General features: G+C 49.6%; 1 protein-coding gene across 1 annotated transcript in view; it reads right to left on the bottom strand.

Moving 5' to 3' along the window:
* Positions 1 to 13,058, bottom strand: part of MCM2 (minichromosome maintenance complex component 2) — a 21,087-nt gene extending 8,029 nt beyond the window's left edge. Inside the window, exons 1-9 of the mRNA XM_019536833.1 lie at positions 12,960 to 13,058; positions 12,291 to 12,478; positions 11,385 to 11,560; positions 5,243 to 5,509; positions 4,067 to 4,286; positions 3,583 to 3,790; positions 2,664 to 2,798; positions 2,285 to 2,476; positions 791 to 884 (exon numbers count right to left, since the gene is read on the bottom strand). Coding sequence (XP_019392378.1) covers positions 791 to 884; positions 2,285 to 2,476; positions 2,664 to 2,798; positions 3,583 to 3,790; positions 4,067 to 4,286; positions 5,243 to 5,509; positions 11,385 to 11,560; positions 12,291 to 12,478; positions 12,960 to 12,965 — 1,486 coding nt within the window. The 5' untranslated portion in view covers positions 12,966 to 13,058. The remainder of the gene's footprint in view (positions 1 to 790; positions 885 to 2,284; positions 2,477 to 2,663; positions 2,799 to 3,582; positions 3,791 to 4,066; positions 4,287 to 5,242; positions 5,510 to 11,384; positions 11,561 to 12,290; positions 12,479 to 12,959) is intronic.
* Positions 13,059 to 14,587: the final 1,529 nt, after the last annotated feature.

Below are 14,587 nucleotides of genomic sequence, written 5' to 3'. Positions count from 1 at the left end.
TGCAGTCCCCTGCTGGCCCCTCCTGGATGTGTGCCAGCATAATTTTCTCGAACAGCTTGCCTAGGATCAAGGTGAGACTAACTGGCCTATAGTTTTCGAAGAACCAGGAAGCCTCAGGTCTCCCCTCTCAAACTGTACAAGTGCACGTGGCTCAGTATCCCCCACTTTCCAAGCAAAAACTCATGCACAGATCAGTGTGAGAATGGCCCTTGTTACACATCTGTGAGGGGAGGAAAAAAAAATCCCATTTCGCTAAGTGGTGCAGTGATTAACATTTGCTGGTGTTTTGTGATGAACTGCAGGAGATCAAGCTCCATTACATCACGGTGACAAAGCACCTTGGCTCCTACTGAAGCAGCTTCCTCCCTGCCCCCTCCACAATGGAACCTTATTCTTAAGCACAGATGCAAAATACAACACATCTGATCTCAGCTGAGTAAGGCTCTTCCTACCCTAGGAAGACAGGTAGGTCAGGATTCCCTGGTGCCAGACCCCCCCAGGATATCCCCAAACCCAGACTGTTGTGGAGCAGTTGTCCTGAACAGCTTGTTTTTTTAGCTAACTTCTTGCCAGGTACCTTGTTTTTAGCTAATGTACTTCTACTCCCGTGTCAGAGCACTAAAGAAATCACTTTTACACTTGATGTTTCAACACAAGACCTATTACTCCCAGCTTGTCACCCAGTAGGCTCAATTTGATTTTCTAGTACATCTCATTCAACCAGAGACCAGTCTGAACACTAGCACTTTCATCTGTGCCATACTCTGAGCTAACACCAATTACCACCTACCTGGGTTTTTGGGCTCACCACCAAAGAGAGCCAAGGCCAGGCCTCTCTTGATGTCTTCATGCCCATAGATAGATGGAGCAATGCTGGCAAAGATCTGAAAGTGAGAGCAGAGCAGTGGTCAGTGCCCTTATCCAAGATATGCAGCATTTGGTGTGTGAAGCAGCAAGGCTCAGTAGCACCAGGGATCTTGCTTGCACTGCTGACTTCCATAGTTCCGGCAGAGGAGAACTGCACAGATGTAAGAACACAGCCAAAATGCTGGGGAGGTCCTGCCAGAGCCCGGTGCTGCTGAGCCGAGCAGGATGCATTCTGCAGCCCTATGCAGGAGAGTCCTGCCTTTACCTCGCTGGCTGCACTATATGTCTGTGTCCATCTGTGACCTCTCATTCTGCCTCAAAAAGCTTAATTCTGTCTGCAAACTGCTTAACTGGATATATCAATATTCACTGACTGTGGGCTGGGATAACTCTGCACAGGTGAGGTGAGATGCAGGGAGGGAGGTGATGAGGACACCCAATTTCAGCAGCCAGTGGGTTTCCTGCATCCCCAAGCAAGGCCTATTCAGGTAAATTCTGATCAAAGTTGGATAGTAGTGACTGATGTCACAACCTCCAGATTTTGCAGGGAGGGAAGAACGAAATAAGTTTTATTCCCAAATTTTGGCTTTATCGAGGGAGCAGCTCCACCCAGTGGAAACAGACTTAGAGAAACAAGACTGAATATAACATAGTTCTGTGACCAAAAGAGCCAAAGTCCACCACATTTCACAGCCTTCCTGCATGAGGCAGGTGCAAGACACCCTTGTTTTGCATCTGTTCTTTCATGCATCCAACTCAGGTCCTAGTACATTGAGAAGTAGAGCTGTTACCTTAGTAGCTGAAGTTAGCCTTATTCCTTTTCCACCTGAAATCACAACCCCCTGGTAAGAGGGACTGAGAAGTGTTTTAAAGGGAAAAAGGAGACTCCCTTTAGGGAACACACAGAGGTGCCAGGGTATCACAGACCATTTGGGCTACATCTTCTCTCTGTTTTCCCACCACCACCACCACCACCACCAAGGGGCCACTGCCTCAGAGATGCATCCATAAGCCAGCATCAGTCTAGTTTCTAGAAATGTCTAGGGGTTCTTCCAATCAATTTTTCTGCCTTGCCCAGTCATGTTTTCCTCCTTTGCCCACATTGTGGGGGGAAGGACTTGCCCAAAGAAGGAAAACCATCTACTCAAGAGGAATGGTGAAGGTGATACTGGACAGAGGGCTGTTCAGCACACACAGCAAATAGGGAGAGGGGGAGAGGAAGCACTCCAACCACTTCCCCTCCTCCGTCTGCTTTCTCACCTCTCACCAACAGCTGCCTGAGAACTGTAGCAACAAAGGTTTTCAGTCAGTGGTGACCCTCTGCCTAGAACTACCCCACTGGAACATGGGTATTCTGTGGTCTGGACCCCATGCACATAGCTGGATGTTGGACAAGCGATGCATGAAACCAACTTACTTTCTCCCCAATCTGTTCGTCCTTGGACAGGCCCACAATTGTCTTCATATCCTCATCAGTTAGTTCCCCAATTGCCAGCTTGTTATCCTTCTTGGTGATGTGATTTGCCAGGATCACTGTCGCAAACACTGGGAACCCATTGGCAGTGTTCAAGGAGCCATCATAGTTGTTGTGATAGATCCCGGTGAGCTCCTGGATGGCACAGGAAGGATGCATTAGATTCATCCAAGCAATTCAAAATCAGGTGGACATGACCTAGAAGTCTTATCCCTTCACACTCAAGACAATGAGCTTGAGAGCACCACTGGGAGGTGGGCTGAAAATAAAAATGTAACCACTCCCTGCCCACCCCCATCTTTGATCCAGGCAAGGGACTTACGATTTCATCCCCTGGCTTGCAGCTGTCGACCAAGTCAGCAAGGAGAATGGAGTCCTTGGAGCGGGGCAGCCTCCCAGCAGCCACCTTCCCGGGGCTCTCCTGGATTTTGATGCGCTGGTAGTTCTGGTAGACTGTCTGCAGTGACAATGAAGAGCTGCATGGTAAGTCTGACACCCACAAAGCCTGCACTGGGGTTTGTCAAAGGGCATTTGCTGGTGGAAGCTAGGAGAAATGCTAGAGCAAGGAGCTCATACTCCAGGTGAAGGGCTGGGCCATGGAGCTGGGAGTTTATTAGCAGCAGTGCTACTGCTAAAGGGAGTCAGCCCTAGCAATGATGCAAACTTTTGTCAAGTAGCCCCTCACCACTGCCTTTAATGCCAGTGCCTGTTTGCACAAGACAGAGGCTCAGTCTTTGCCCACCTGGACTTTGGGTTTGCCCTCCACACATTTGGTTGAAGACATCTGGACTGTGATGGGGAGTGACGCATAACAGAGTAAGACTGGGGCTTAGAGGCTTGATCCATCATGCAGTGCCTCAGTCCCCTGGGCTGGAAGAGGAGGACAGCATCAGCCTTGCTTTGGAAGGGGAGAGGAAGGGCAATGAAGCTCAGCACTGACAGTTCTGCAAGCATCCTGACAAGGTCTCACACCACAGGGGTGAACATGGTACAAGTCACAGCATGTTTTAGCCTGAGCCCTTATAGAAAGGACACCAACCTAGGCAGTTTCAGAGCTGCACCCCAGATGACATGGAGTCTAGGGACCAGACCTGTCAGCAGTAGAGTTCCTTATTTACTGCAGTGTGGGTCCAACTGCTCAGGTAAGGAGAGACGCGGGGAGGGCTCAGGCACAAGCTTTGTTAGGACTAGCTGCTGGAAGTGCCCTACACGACAGTGCTAGCAGCCCGCAGGTCTCTTACCTCTTCCATGTTGATTTCAAAGGGGCCGACAGACTGACACTCGGGGCAGGAGCCAGGCTTCACCTCCTGGTTCTGAGATTGGAAGAAGGGCCCCAGGATGAAGCTGCACTTGCTGCAGTTGTACTTCACCATGCTGAGCTGTGGCAGGACCCCTGTGCAGCTCGTCACCACCCCACTGGTTCGGATCAGCTGGTTCAAGTGCAGCTGCCTAGGTGGAGAAGGGGAGGTGTTGGCTACATGTAGATCTTTGAGAAGACAGGAGAGCCTACAGCAGTCTCTTTGCTGATGTGATGAGATGAGATTTCAGCCTGCTGGGGCCAGCACAACCAAGGGGCATCCTTCTCCCAGCTAAACCTAAGGCCCTACTCTCACCAAGCCTCACACAGAACTTTATCCAGAATAACTCTGCCAAGCCTGACCACCTCAAACAACACACAACCCAAAGGCTATCACAGGATCAGCAGACATCAACTCCACTACCTACCTGAGGGACCGCAGCTCCTCTACCAGAGGCAGATGGGAAATGCGGACATGGATCTCCTTCGCAATACGGTCGTATTTGGGATACATGGCCAGCACCACCTCTTTGGCTGCTTCATCAAAGATCTTCAGCATTTCTGCTGGGGCCTCAGGCAGGAAGTAGGCCAGGACATGCTCCCGGGCAGCCAGGTCCTCATAGTTTACCACCAAGCTCTCTCGGTTCTCTGCAGAGAAAGCCAGGGTGGATTTTAACTTCCAGAGCCTGTTATCGCAAAGCCCCCCACCAATATCAGATTCCTGGCTGCTGAGCCGATGAAGAATGGGAAACTTCACAAGAACATGGAAACTCAGGGCACCATTACCAAGATGGTGTGGCCTTGCTATGGAGACCAACCACCCAGGAGCCTCCACAACAAAAGGGATGGATCAGTGGCTGTAGGATACTGTGCTGACTGGATGCCATAAAGATCTGGGTGTTGTATCCGCTCCATGGGCCACAGGCTAATTTTGTTCTTTGTTTGCACAGCACAATGCAATTCCAGACCCCAACCCCGGCTCTGAGGTGCTACGGCTATTCCAGTAAGAAATAAGACAGCATCTGGATGAATTGTGCTTAAGTTTAACAGGTTTTATTTTTTCCTATTGGCCAATTAAAGATTAGCCAAGAGGATATTTTAATTCTGTTTCTTCTATGTCTCCTTAAGTGAAGTTTAAGTCTAAAATGTTGAGCCAAGACTCAGGAGACCAGTCACATAGTGCCATTTCTGTTCCCCAATTGGCTGATGTGGTTTTGGTAGCTGGAAACCAATGCAAAAACCTTTTCCCCCCAGTACTGTAAACTTCCAGACTACAATCAGAAAAATTCTAGTGGCAGAATGTGACTGTATGGATCCCAGCAGAAATGGACACAAGCAGAACATGATCTTAGTTAAAAGGGAGTCAGAGGAATGAATGTTTGAAGGCTCGATAATGCAATGCCCGACATCTCTATCAAAAAGAAGTGCTGAGTTTTTGAGTTAACATGAGAGAAATATGAGCAGATGTCTATGAAGTACATCAGCTAATAAGGAGGAGGAAGCTGGCATCACCCAAACATCCTGGCACTGCTTCTACTGCAAGCAAGTACTGCAAGAACTAGTGTGCTCAGCCATTACCACCATCTATCCCCACCCAGCCATACCTTTGCACATGTCACTGATCCTCTCCTTGAAGACATTGTGTCCGTGGTCATCCACATGGGTCTTCAGGAAATTCTTGAAGCGATGGTAGATCTCAAGGCGGGGAGCTGCCATTGATACCCACTCCCTTACTGAGTGCCCTTTCATGTCTTCCAGATTCTCAATGCTTTCAATCATGTCTTCATCCTCCTCCTCCTCCATCCCATCTGCAGCCCGTTCAGCCAGCCGCCTCCTCCGTGACGGACGATCCTCATCTTCATCATCACTATCTGGAGGTTTAAAGAGGAGTCAGAGCTGGGGAAGTTCATGCTGGCGCCTCTCAAACCATGCAGCGTCAAGAATCCCAGGCATTCAGTCCTACCAAATTCACCTCTACCCAATGGCCATGCCAAACCAGTGCTCTTTCCTAAATCAGCTCACACATAGCGGGCATTAACAGGAAGGTACAGGGACAAAGCCTAGAAAGATTACAGAGACCATTAGAGAAATACAGACCTCCAAAAACAGCACACATGCACATGAAGTGTCCTGAGAAAGAAGGGGCCAAAATATGGGCTTAATTTCTCTTCCCCTACCCTGCACTAAGGGCCTGGATAGCCCACCTAATCGCCCCATAAGGATGGCACTCAGAGCAGAGTTGTAACTAGTAATTTCATCCCTGCCCAGGGCACTGCTTTTGAGTGCCTTCCTCTTCCTTCCATCAGTAAAATAATTCACTCATGTCTCAGTAATTATTTCCTCAAGGAAACACTTACTAGCATTTGAACATTAAAAATGCATCTTATGCTTGACCTCATTTTGTACTTAATGCTGGAACACACAAAATACTCCTTTAAATAAAAAGAAAATGACAACAGCCACAAGGGGATTTAAGCAGGGAGAGGTAGTCAGCCATGTCAGGTAGGCAGAAGGCAGGATAAAGTTGCACCTTAAAAACTGAGTCAGAGATGTAGCTACAGCTTGCATCATCAGGTGCAATGAATATTTGAAGAACATCTGAGTTATACCAAAACATGAAAAAATAACTGGAATGTAATTGGGGGAAGGGGGAGAATGGGACACACAGTCAAATTATTAGACCATTCATATACTTTTAAAATTGTAGAAGATTTATGCATTACATTACTTATATATCTTTCAGCCTTGCTGTTCAAGTGGCTTTTCAGAAATTAAAAAGGTACAAGGAATAATGAAGGAATCCATTCCTTCAAAAAGGTAGACGCAACCAAGATACTGTCTGAATTTGACAGCAGATGAGATTGAGGACAAGAAGTTCAGTGAGAAGAACAAAAGGAAAAAAATTATATTAAGACTCTGAGCTTTGGCAGAGGTGAACTTGTCAATGATCTCGTCATAACTGATACAGTAAGCAAGTTCATCTTCAACTGACAAGATGGCCAATTAGAAAGACATTCTTGCCAAATTGTAGAACGCAAATGTTTTCACCAGCTTGCTCTCACAAGAAATTGCTGTTACTGCCAAGGTTAAAAAAAAATCTCAAGGGTACAATATTATGATATTAGGGTACGATTCAGTCAAGCATAAACTGTACAGGAAATTCAAGATATCAAGGTGAGGACCATCATGAAGTATAGGAGGAACAATAGCTTTCATTGGAAACTCGAAGCTTTCAATTTCCAAAGAAAAATCTAATGCATTTAAATCCTCTGAATACTTTTTTGTTGCCAAATCAGTAGTACATTTTTTCAGCTCTCAGGCATTTCTGACAGGGACCCTCCAAGTCAAAACTGGATGACATTTCAGATAGCATCACATAGCACCATTCAAAGTCTGATGCGAGTGAAGCAAGTACATTATTCACAAGAACTGTGAATGATCTTTCAGAAGTCAGATGGCAAGATTCATCCATGAATTCACCCAGGTCCAACTGCTTTGTCCACGTTTTCCTTTTGTGGCAAAACAAAGATTCAACATCCATAGTCTCCACAAGACTTCTGGCCTCCCCCACCACAGATTCTAATCCAGAACTGCAAGTGCTTTGCTGCACTCTGTCATGCAGACCATCTATTAGCTTTGAGGCCTTGTCCACTGTTAGATTTGTTGCCGGTAGTGTTTATTAATAAGATTAATAGAATTCAAAAGTTTGTCCCAAATAATTAGTAGGCAAATACATTTAAATTAATTTGAAGAATAATTTGAAGAATAAGTCAATTGGCTATCAAAACACAACATTTGCATCAGCCCTACTTTCACCTGCTTTCTGCAAAGCCTCTATTACTTTTGGCAGCCAAGTGCAAAATGTTCCCACAGCATGGGCACTTGTAGCCCAACATGTCAAAGTGATCTTTCAGTATGTTTTGAAGACAGTCTTTCCCAATGTTCAGAAGACTTCACCAAAAAAAAAAAAAATTTTGAGTGGGGGAAAAAAAAAAAAAAGTGAATAGGCACTGAATTGTACCAAAAATGTGATTACTTCTCCATTGATGTCAGCTGCATTTTTACCAGCTATATTGAGTGAGCGAGCAGTTCATGGGACAAACCTAACAAAAGCATTTAACTGCAATGTTCTGGCCCTCGTACCATTATGCTTTCCTGCCACATTTGCCCCATTGTCACAGCCCTGGCCGTGGATTTTTTTTTTTTATGTCCAAACCATCACATTGGAGTTTATTTTCTATGATCTGGGCTAATCCACTTCCAGCTTTCTTGTTCATTTAAATGAAATTGGAAAAGCTTTCTTCAATACTGCACCTGTTGCCACCAACTCTCATGTATCTGATCATTTGCTCCTTTTGGGACACATGCAGTATGCAGTCAAAGTAAAATGAAAAAATACATTTTGCCTCTTGTATCAGAGATAGAATTTCTTTCCAAACTGTGGACCCTAAGACATCAGTTAATTTGTTTTGCACCAGAAGGAAGTAGTAAGTCACAGTTCCCAAATCATGGATTTGGTTTTGGGTACGATGGGAAAGATCCAGTTGAGAGTAGCTAGTAAGTTCAGAAAGATCCCAACACCTGGCTGTCCAATAATCTTATTGTGCCCTTGAAGAGCAAAATTATTTTTGACACAAAAAGAGCATGCATCAACAATCGCTTTTAGGATCAAGCATCATTTTTCTCTTTCCACCATGATGGCTCTTTGCAGGTTATCATCACCACTAAGGGCTTTCTTTGCAAGGCATTTTCCACTTGAGATAACACTCAATGTTCAGGCAAGCTTTCGTGCTCAGGAATGCATGGGTCCAAATGTTTCCAATCAGAAAATCCATTGTATGGATCAGAAATAATTGGTGTAAACTGGGGCCTTGCCCACACAAGCATGCAAGGAAAACAGAACGCTGCTTTTCTCACAGTTACACACATAAGCCATTTTCTTTCAATTCTCTCTCTGTTGCACAGTGTTTTTGTAAACCAGTCACGAGTGAACTGCCTTTCATCACCCGACATGGACAGCGAGAAATCCAAATCCTACTGTTGATCTGGACCTTTTTCAGCTATCTAGTTCCTGAATTGATCAGTAATGTTCAAAAGCCACAAACCAGGGTTGTGAGCATATAATACCTCCTCCTCAGGGTAAGTACATCAGCAGTTTTAGGACTTGTTACAAATGTACTTTTCTTTCTTCTCTGTCACTCAGGAAAACAAAGACTTTTTCCAAACAAGACCAGATTCACAATTACTCGTTTCCTCAATTTTTGGGCTGACGGCAGCTCCAATACAGAATTCAGCATTCTTTTCTCCTACCTTGGTTGCAGAAGGTGAGTCAGCTGACTTAACTAAGGTACTGGGGCACTCTTTGGAAAACCAAGCAGAAACAGAGGATTGTTTCCACATTTCCTCTTTGCAAAAGTTTTGTTTTTACAATAAGCAGCTCCAGATTTTTTTGGTGGCCCTTTTAGGTCTGTATTTGATGGGGACAAAATGGCAATGGTTTCTTTTACTTCTTATCTGTTCCCCCACCCACCACTTGCTTTACAGGTTGAGCTGCAGTCACATTCCTTCCATACAACTGTTTTGTTAGCATGTTTTTCCCCCCCAAAAAACTTGAAAAATACTCTGAATTAAAAGAAAAGCTGTGTTACTTGGGCTTAACTATAGGATTATGAGGGAGGGTGGGCAGCTACAAAATACAGTGAGACCCCAGTTAGGTTATCTAATTGTTCATCTGGCTACACATGAACACCTAGGACACAGAAAATGGAAACCCTAGGACACAGGAAATGGAAACCCAAGGTTGAAATGCAGAGACCAGTCCCTTTTCTTAGGTACTTACATTTGAAAACTGCCTATCATGTTTATACCATTGCTTATTGTTGATCTGAATACACAACCACAAAAAGCTGTTTGGAGAAAAGCAGGGGGTGTAGTGGTTAGTGCAAAGGGCAATCTCTTGGCTTCCTGCAATACATTAAACACAGCAAATATTTTCAAAAGCTCCAAGAGCTAGTGGAGACTATGGGCCTGAGAACTCCCAAATAGCTGCACAGCAGCTGTAATTCAGGAAAGAAGCGAGTTGACTTCAGACTCGTGAACCCTTGAGATGAAGGCAACTAATCTCTTCCAAGTGCTGCTGCTGCTGCTATCTGCCTGGAGCTGCTGGCTCCTCACAAAGGAGCTGCTAATATAGTGAGGCCTGCTCCCTGCCTGGGTGATGCTCCTGTCACACAGACAGATACTGCAGCTGCATGGGGTTGGGGAGCTGTCATTTCAGTGTCTACTCCAATTTGGTGCAGGCACTAAAATTAGACAACTGTGGTGTCAATGCCCACACAGTCATATGGGTCACAAACTGGCTGGAGGGCCACACCCAGAGAGTGGTGGTGGACGGGTCATTTTTTACCTGGTGAGATGTGAGTAGTGGGGTTCCCCAGGGCTCAGTCCTGGGACCCGCACTGTTCAATATCTTCCATCGGCAATTTGGACAAGGGAGTGAAAAGCACCTTGTTCAAGTTTGCAGATGACACTAAGATGTGGGGGTAGAAGAGGGACAGGCTACGACTAGATCTGGACAGGTTACAGAGGTGGGCGGATGAGAATAGGATGGAGTTCAATACAGACAAGTGCAAGGTGCTGCACCTGGGGAAGAAGAACTAGCACCATACCTACAGGCTGGGGAACTCCCTTCTCATCAGTGCAAAGGCAGAAAATGATCTTGGTGTCACTATTGATTTCAGGATGAACATGGGCCACCAACATGAGGATGCAGTCAGGAAGGCTAACCATACCTTATCATGCATCCACAGATGCATCAAGAGCAGGTACAAGGAGGTGATCCTCCCCCTCTGTGTGACATTACTCCAACTGTGGCCTGACCACTGCGTCCAGTTCTGGGGGCCGCACTTCAGGAGGGATGTGGCCAACATCGAGAGGGTCCAGAGGAGGCCACTCGCCTGATCAAGGGTCAGCAGGGCAGGCCCTATGAGGGGAGGCTATGGGACCTGAACTTGTTCAGCCGCCACAAAAGAAGGCTGAGAGGAGATCTGGGGGCCGCCTATAAACTGGTCAAGGGGGGCCAGCAGGCAGTGGGAAAGTCCCTGTTCCCCTGAGCACTGCCAAAGGTAACAATGAACAACGGCCATAAGTTGACTGAGAGTAGATTCAGACTACATATCAGGAAGTGCTACTTCACTGTCAGGGTGGCTAGGAGCTAGAACCAACTTCCAAAGGAAGTTTCTTCTTCAAAAGGAGGCTAGATAGCCACCTAGCAGGGGTCACTTGACCCCAGCATCCTTTCCTGCCCATGGCAGGGGGTCGGACTGGATGATCTACTTAGGTCCCTTCTGACCCTACCAACTATGAAACTATGGTGTCTCTGGCAGATGCCATGCTCACCCCCACCATAATTACACTACTGACCCACAGCAGTTTGCCCAGTACTTACTGGGTCCAAGCCCCTGTCCTGACATGGCCTGGAAACCACAGCTTTTGAGCTCTGCTCCAACCACAGACCTGCACGAGTCAGGAGAGTGCTGTTAGTGCGGGAGCACCCAACATACCCAGCTTCAGAGACAATCTTAGTGAAGTTCAGGTGAGCCCACTGCTCCCTTGAAACCCAGACACTCTGCAAGCCATAGGTGGTCTACAGCCATCACAGCAACCAGGCCATTGGGTAAAGGATCAGATCCTCCTGGAGAGGTAGGCTAAAGCAGTCAGTGATATAAAAGCACATATGGGAGTTACCATAAAGCAGTCCCCTCCTCATGCGGCCCAGGCCACGGTCCAAGTCATGGTCCCTCTGCCTCATTGCCCGCTCGGCCGCCTCCCGCTGGCTGGCTGTCAGCTCCTCCACGTCCTCATCGTCCAAAGCCAGGCCCTCAGCTTCATAGACATCCAGCTCTGGAATGGCACGGTAGTCCCTAGGCACACAGAGATCTCATTTAACCAGTGATGCACTCAGCCACACGGAAGAGTTTCCCCCATCACATTATGGGAAACAGAGTTGGTGTCAGGGAGACTTTTCAGGCCAGACAGAAAAACTCTTGGTGAACAGAACCTCATTCTACACAAAGAGATGCTCCGTGTCACGAAAGCAGACACACAAAGCTTGCATGAATAGTGTATGCAGGTGTTGGCTGCTGGACCTGGCTGTGTTTGTTTTTCTAACCTAGTAGCCAAGGGATTGTTTTTCCAGAACAAAAGCTGAACTTTATGCTCACACAAGCAAGGAAATAACCCTGAGCTGAGCCACATGCAGTCCTAGGAAGTGACCTGAAGGTTTATCCATACAACTTCACCCACCCACCTCACAGGTAACCCCCCCGGTATCCCCGACAGTGGCACAAGACTTATATCCATCACCACGGTCTTGTGGCCCCTCTGCTATGCCCATCCTAGGCATCGGTGCAGCAAACAAAGCACGTTTCCAACATCCCATGACAGGTACTTTAGAAACACGGCTGGGGGTACTGAAGGATGCTTAGAGCAGGACCAGGCGGAGGACAAAGAGGCACTACCCGTGCAGTGGCCCATGGGGGGGAGCCGACTATGTCTTAGAGACAAGAGGCAGAAGCAATAACCTGCCCTGCCAAGGCCCTGCTCACACACAGCAGCCATCAGCGAGGAGGGCTGCCCCTGGGCTCTCCCTACCTTTCCATCCCATCCCCAATGAGCTCTTCCCCGTCGTCCTCCTCTTCGGGGCCCCCCTCGGTCCCCAGGAGCCCTTCAGACTCGTCCTCGAAGGGCGGCAGGTCCCGGCCGGGGCTGGACGTGAAGGCATCGCCGCGGCGCAAGCTGCGGGCCGGGCTGGTGGCCACGTTCTGCGACTCGGACGAATCCTGCAGGGGACAGACAGAGTCGGGTCAGAGGCCGGCGGAGGACCGGCCCGGCACCCCCAGCAGCCCCGCAGGGGAGGGGAGCGAGGAGGGGGCAGCAGCACACTCACCCCTGCGGGCAGACCAGTGTGTGGGTGTGCACACGCGTGTGCTCACGTGTCACCCGCCTCACAGAGCCAGGGCACCCAGATGGGGGGGCATCCCTATTTCCCCATGGGGCCCCCCCATGCAAAGCCCCGGAGAGGCAAAGTCCAAGGCCCTTATGGGCCGTCTCTGCCCCACGCAGGGCCCGGGCGGCTGCGGCGGGGAGGGGGCACGCCCCAGCGCTGCCCGCTGTGCACCGTGACCCCGGTCCGGATCTCACCGCAAGGCCCAAAGCACAGAAGCCCCAGCCCGAGCCCGACCCCGATCCGCTCCCAGTACCAGCCCCGCTTTGAGCCCCCACCCCCAGGGCAGGGCAGGGCAGGCCCCGGCCGCCGCTCACCGCCATCCCCGTCGCTGCCCGGCACCTCCTTGCCTAGCCGGATTCCGCGGGAAACGAGCACCACGTGGGCAGCAAAAGCGCGCGAAACCTCATGCATAATTAACGAGCCCCGATGCATATGCATGAACACCGCCCCCCTGTCGCGCCTGCGCGGGGAGCTCAGCTGCGCTCTGCCCCGCCCTCATCCCGGGAGGGGGCCGCGCTCCCTCCCGTCTCGGGGACAGTGACAGCAGCAGTAGGGCAGACTGTGTGCGACGCGGTTTCTTTTGTGTTTTGGGGATGATTAAAAAAGTCCCCAGAGGCTCCTGGGCTGGAAACAGTCTGAAATGGGGGGCGGTGCACCCGCACCAGTGCACCCGCTCTGGGTCTGATTGCACCTTGTTGCTCATGCCCCGTTTATCCCTCCTGCCGCCCACCCTGCTCCCTCAGGGCTTCGCATCCTACGCGGCCTGGTTGCCCCGGGGCACCTTCTGCTCAGGAATTGCAGCCACCAGAGGGACTTTGTCCAGAGCATGGTGGGTCCCTCAGTCCTGACCGGCCCAGGTGCCATCAGTCTGTGGCGTCCTCTGGGCATGCAGTAGGACTGGGGCGGCTCCAGCCTTTCTAGGCAGCCCAGGCAGCAGTGGCTCCTTCTGGCTGCTGCCACCACTGGCCCCAGCCCCATGGTACCAGTGGGGACCGGCATGCACAGCCACAGCCCCGACCCTGGCCCACCCTGCTCCTGCTCTGGACTTGCCTGCCTGCACTGTGCAGCGGCAGTAGCAGCAGCGGTGGCAGCATGCCGTTGCTGGACCCTTCTTGCTGCAGCCACCCAGAGCCCACACTTGGGCTGACCTGCGGCTCCGCACTGCCAAGGGAGACATGAGATGGGTTTACAAAATGCTGAATGGTGAAGAGAAAGTGAATAGGCATGTACTGTTTACTCTCTCTCTTAATATAAGAACTAGGGTCATAATATAAAACTAACTGGTAGTAAATTTAATGCTAACACAAGGAAGTTGTTTTTTACCCCACATGTAATTTAAGTTTGGACCTCATTGCCACCAGATGCTGTGGAAGTTGACAGTTTAGTGGGCTGTATTTTGCCCACAGGCTGGATTCAGCCCAACAGGCCACTCTATCTGGCTTGCGGGGCCCCTCCAAAAAACAATTATTACTGGCCCGCAGCTGCCCCTCTGAAAGGCAGAGGGAGATGCGAGCTTTCAGAAGTGGGTTCTGTGCCTCCACCTCCTGGGAATCCCAGCACTCCAGCTGGGAGCCCCATATGGAGGCACTGAGCTTGATCACGTGTGACTGGGCAGCAGTTGAGTAGGAAGGGGGTGGGGTATGGGTCCCCCCCACATGCCTTCCCCCCTCCCCATCATGGTGCGCAGCTTCCGCCGATGGTGACAGCAGCGGGCAGCAGGCCCTCCAGGCACCCATGGCCCACAGTAGGCAGAGCCCCTGGCACTGAGCCGGTCCGCTGGTAGGGGCCTTCAAGCCAGACCAGGCTGGCTCTGTGCCAGCACACGGGGTTCCCAGCGCTGCAGGTGGGAACTATGCACCATTGGATGGTCTTTGGCCAGTTTTGTGCCTCCACATGGGGCTTCCAGGACTCCAGTAGGGAGCTGCATGTGGAAGCACAGAGC

Source organism: Crocodylus porosus, unplaced genomic scaffold, assembly GCF_001723895.1.
Source record: "Crocodylus porosus isolate Cpor-Errol unplaced genomic scaffold, CroPor_comp1, whole genome shotgun sequence".
Lineage (NCBI taxonomy): Eukaryota > Metazoa > Chordata > Crocodylia > Crocodylidae > Crocodylus > Crocodylus porosus.
The sequence above is the reverse complement of the archived record's forward strand: the minus strand, read 5'-3'. Positions and strand labels throughout refer to the sequence as shown.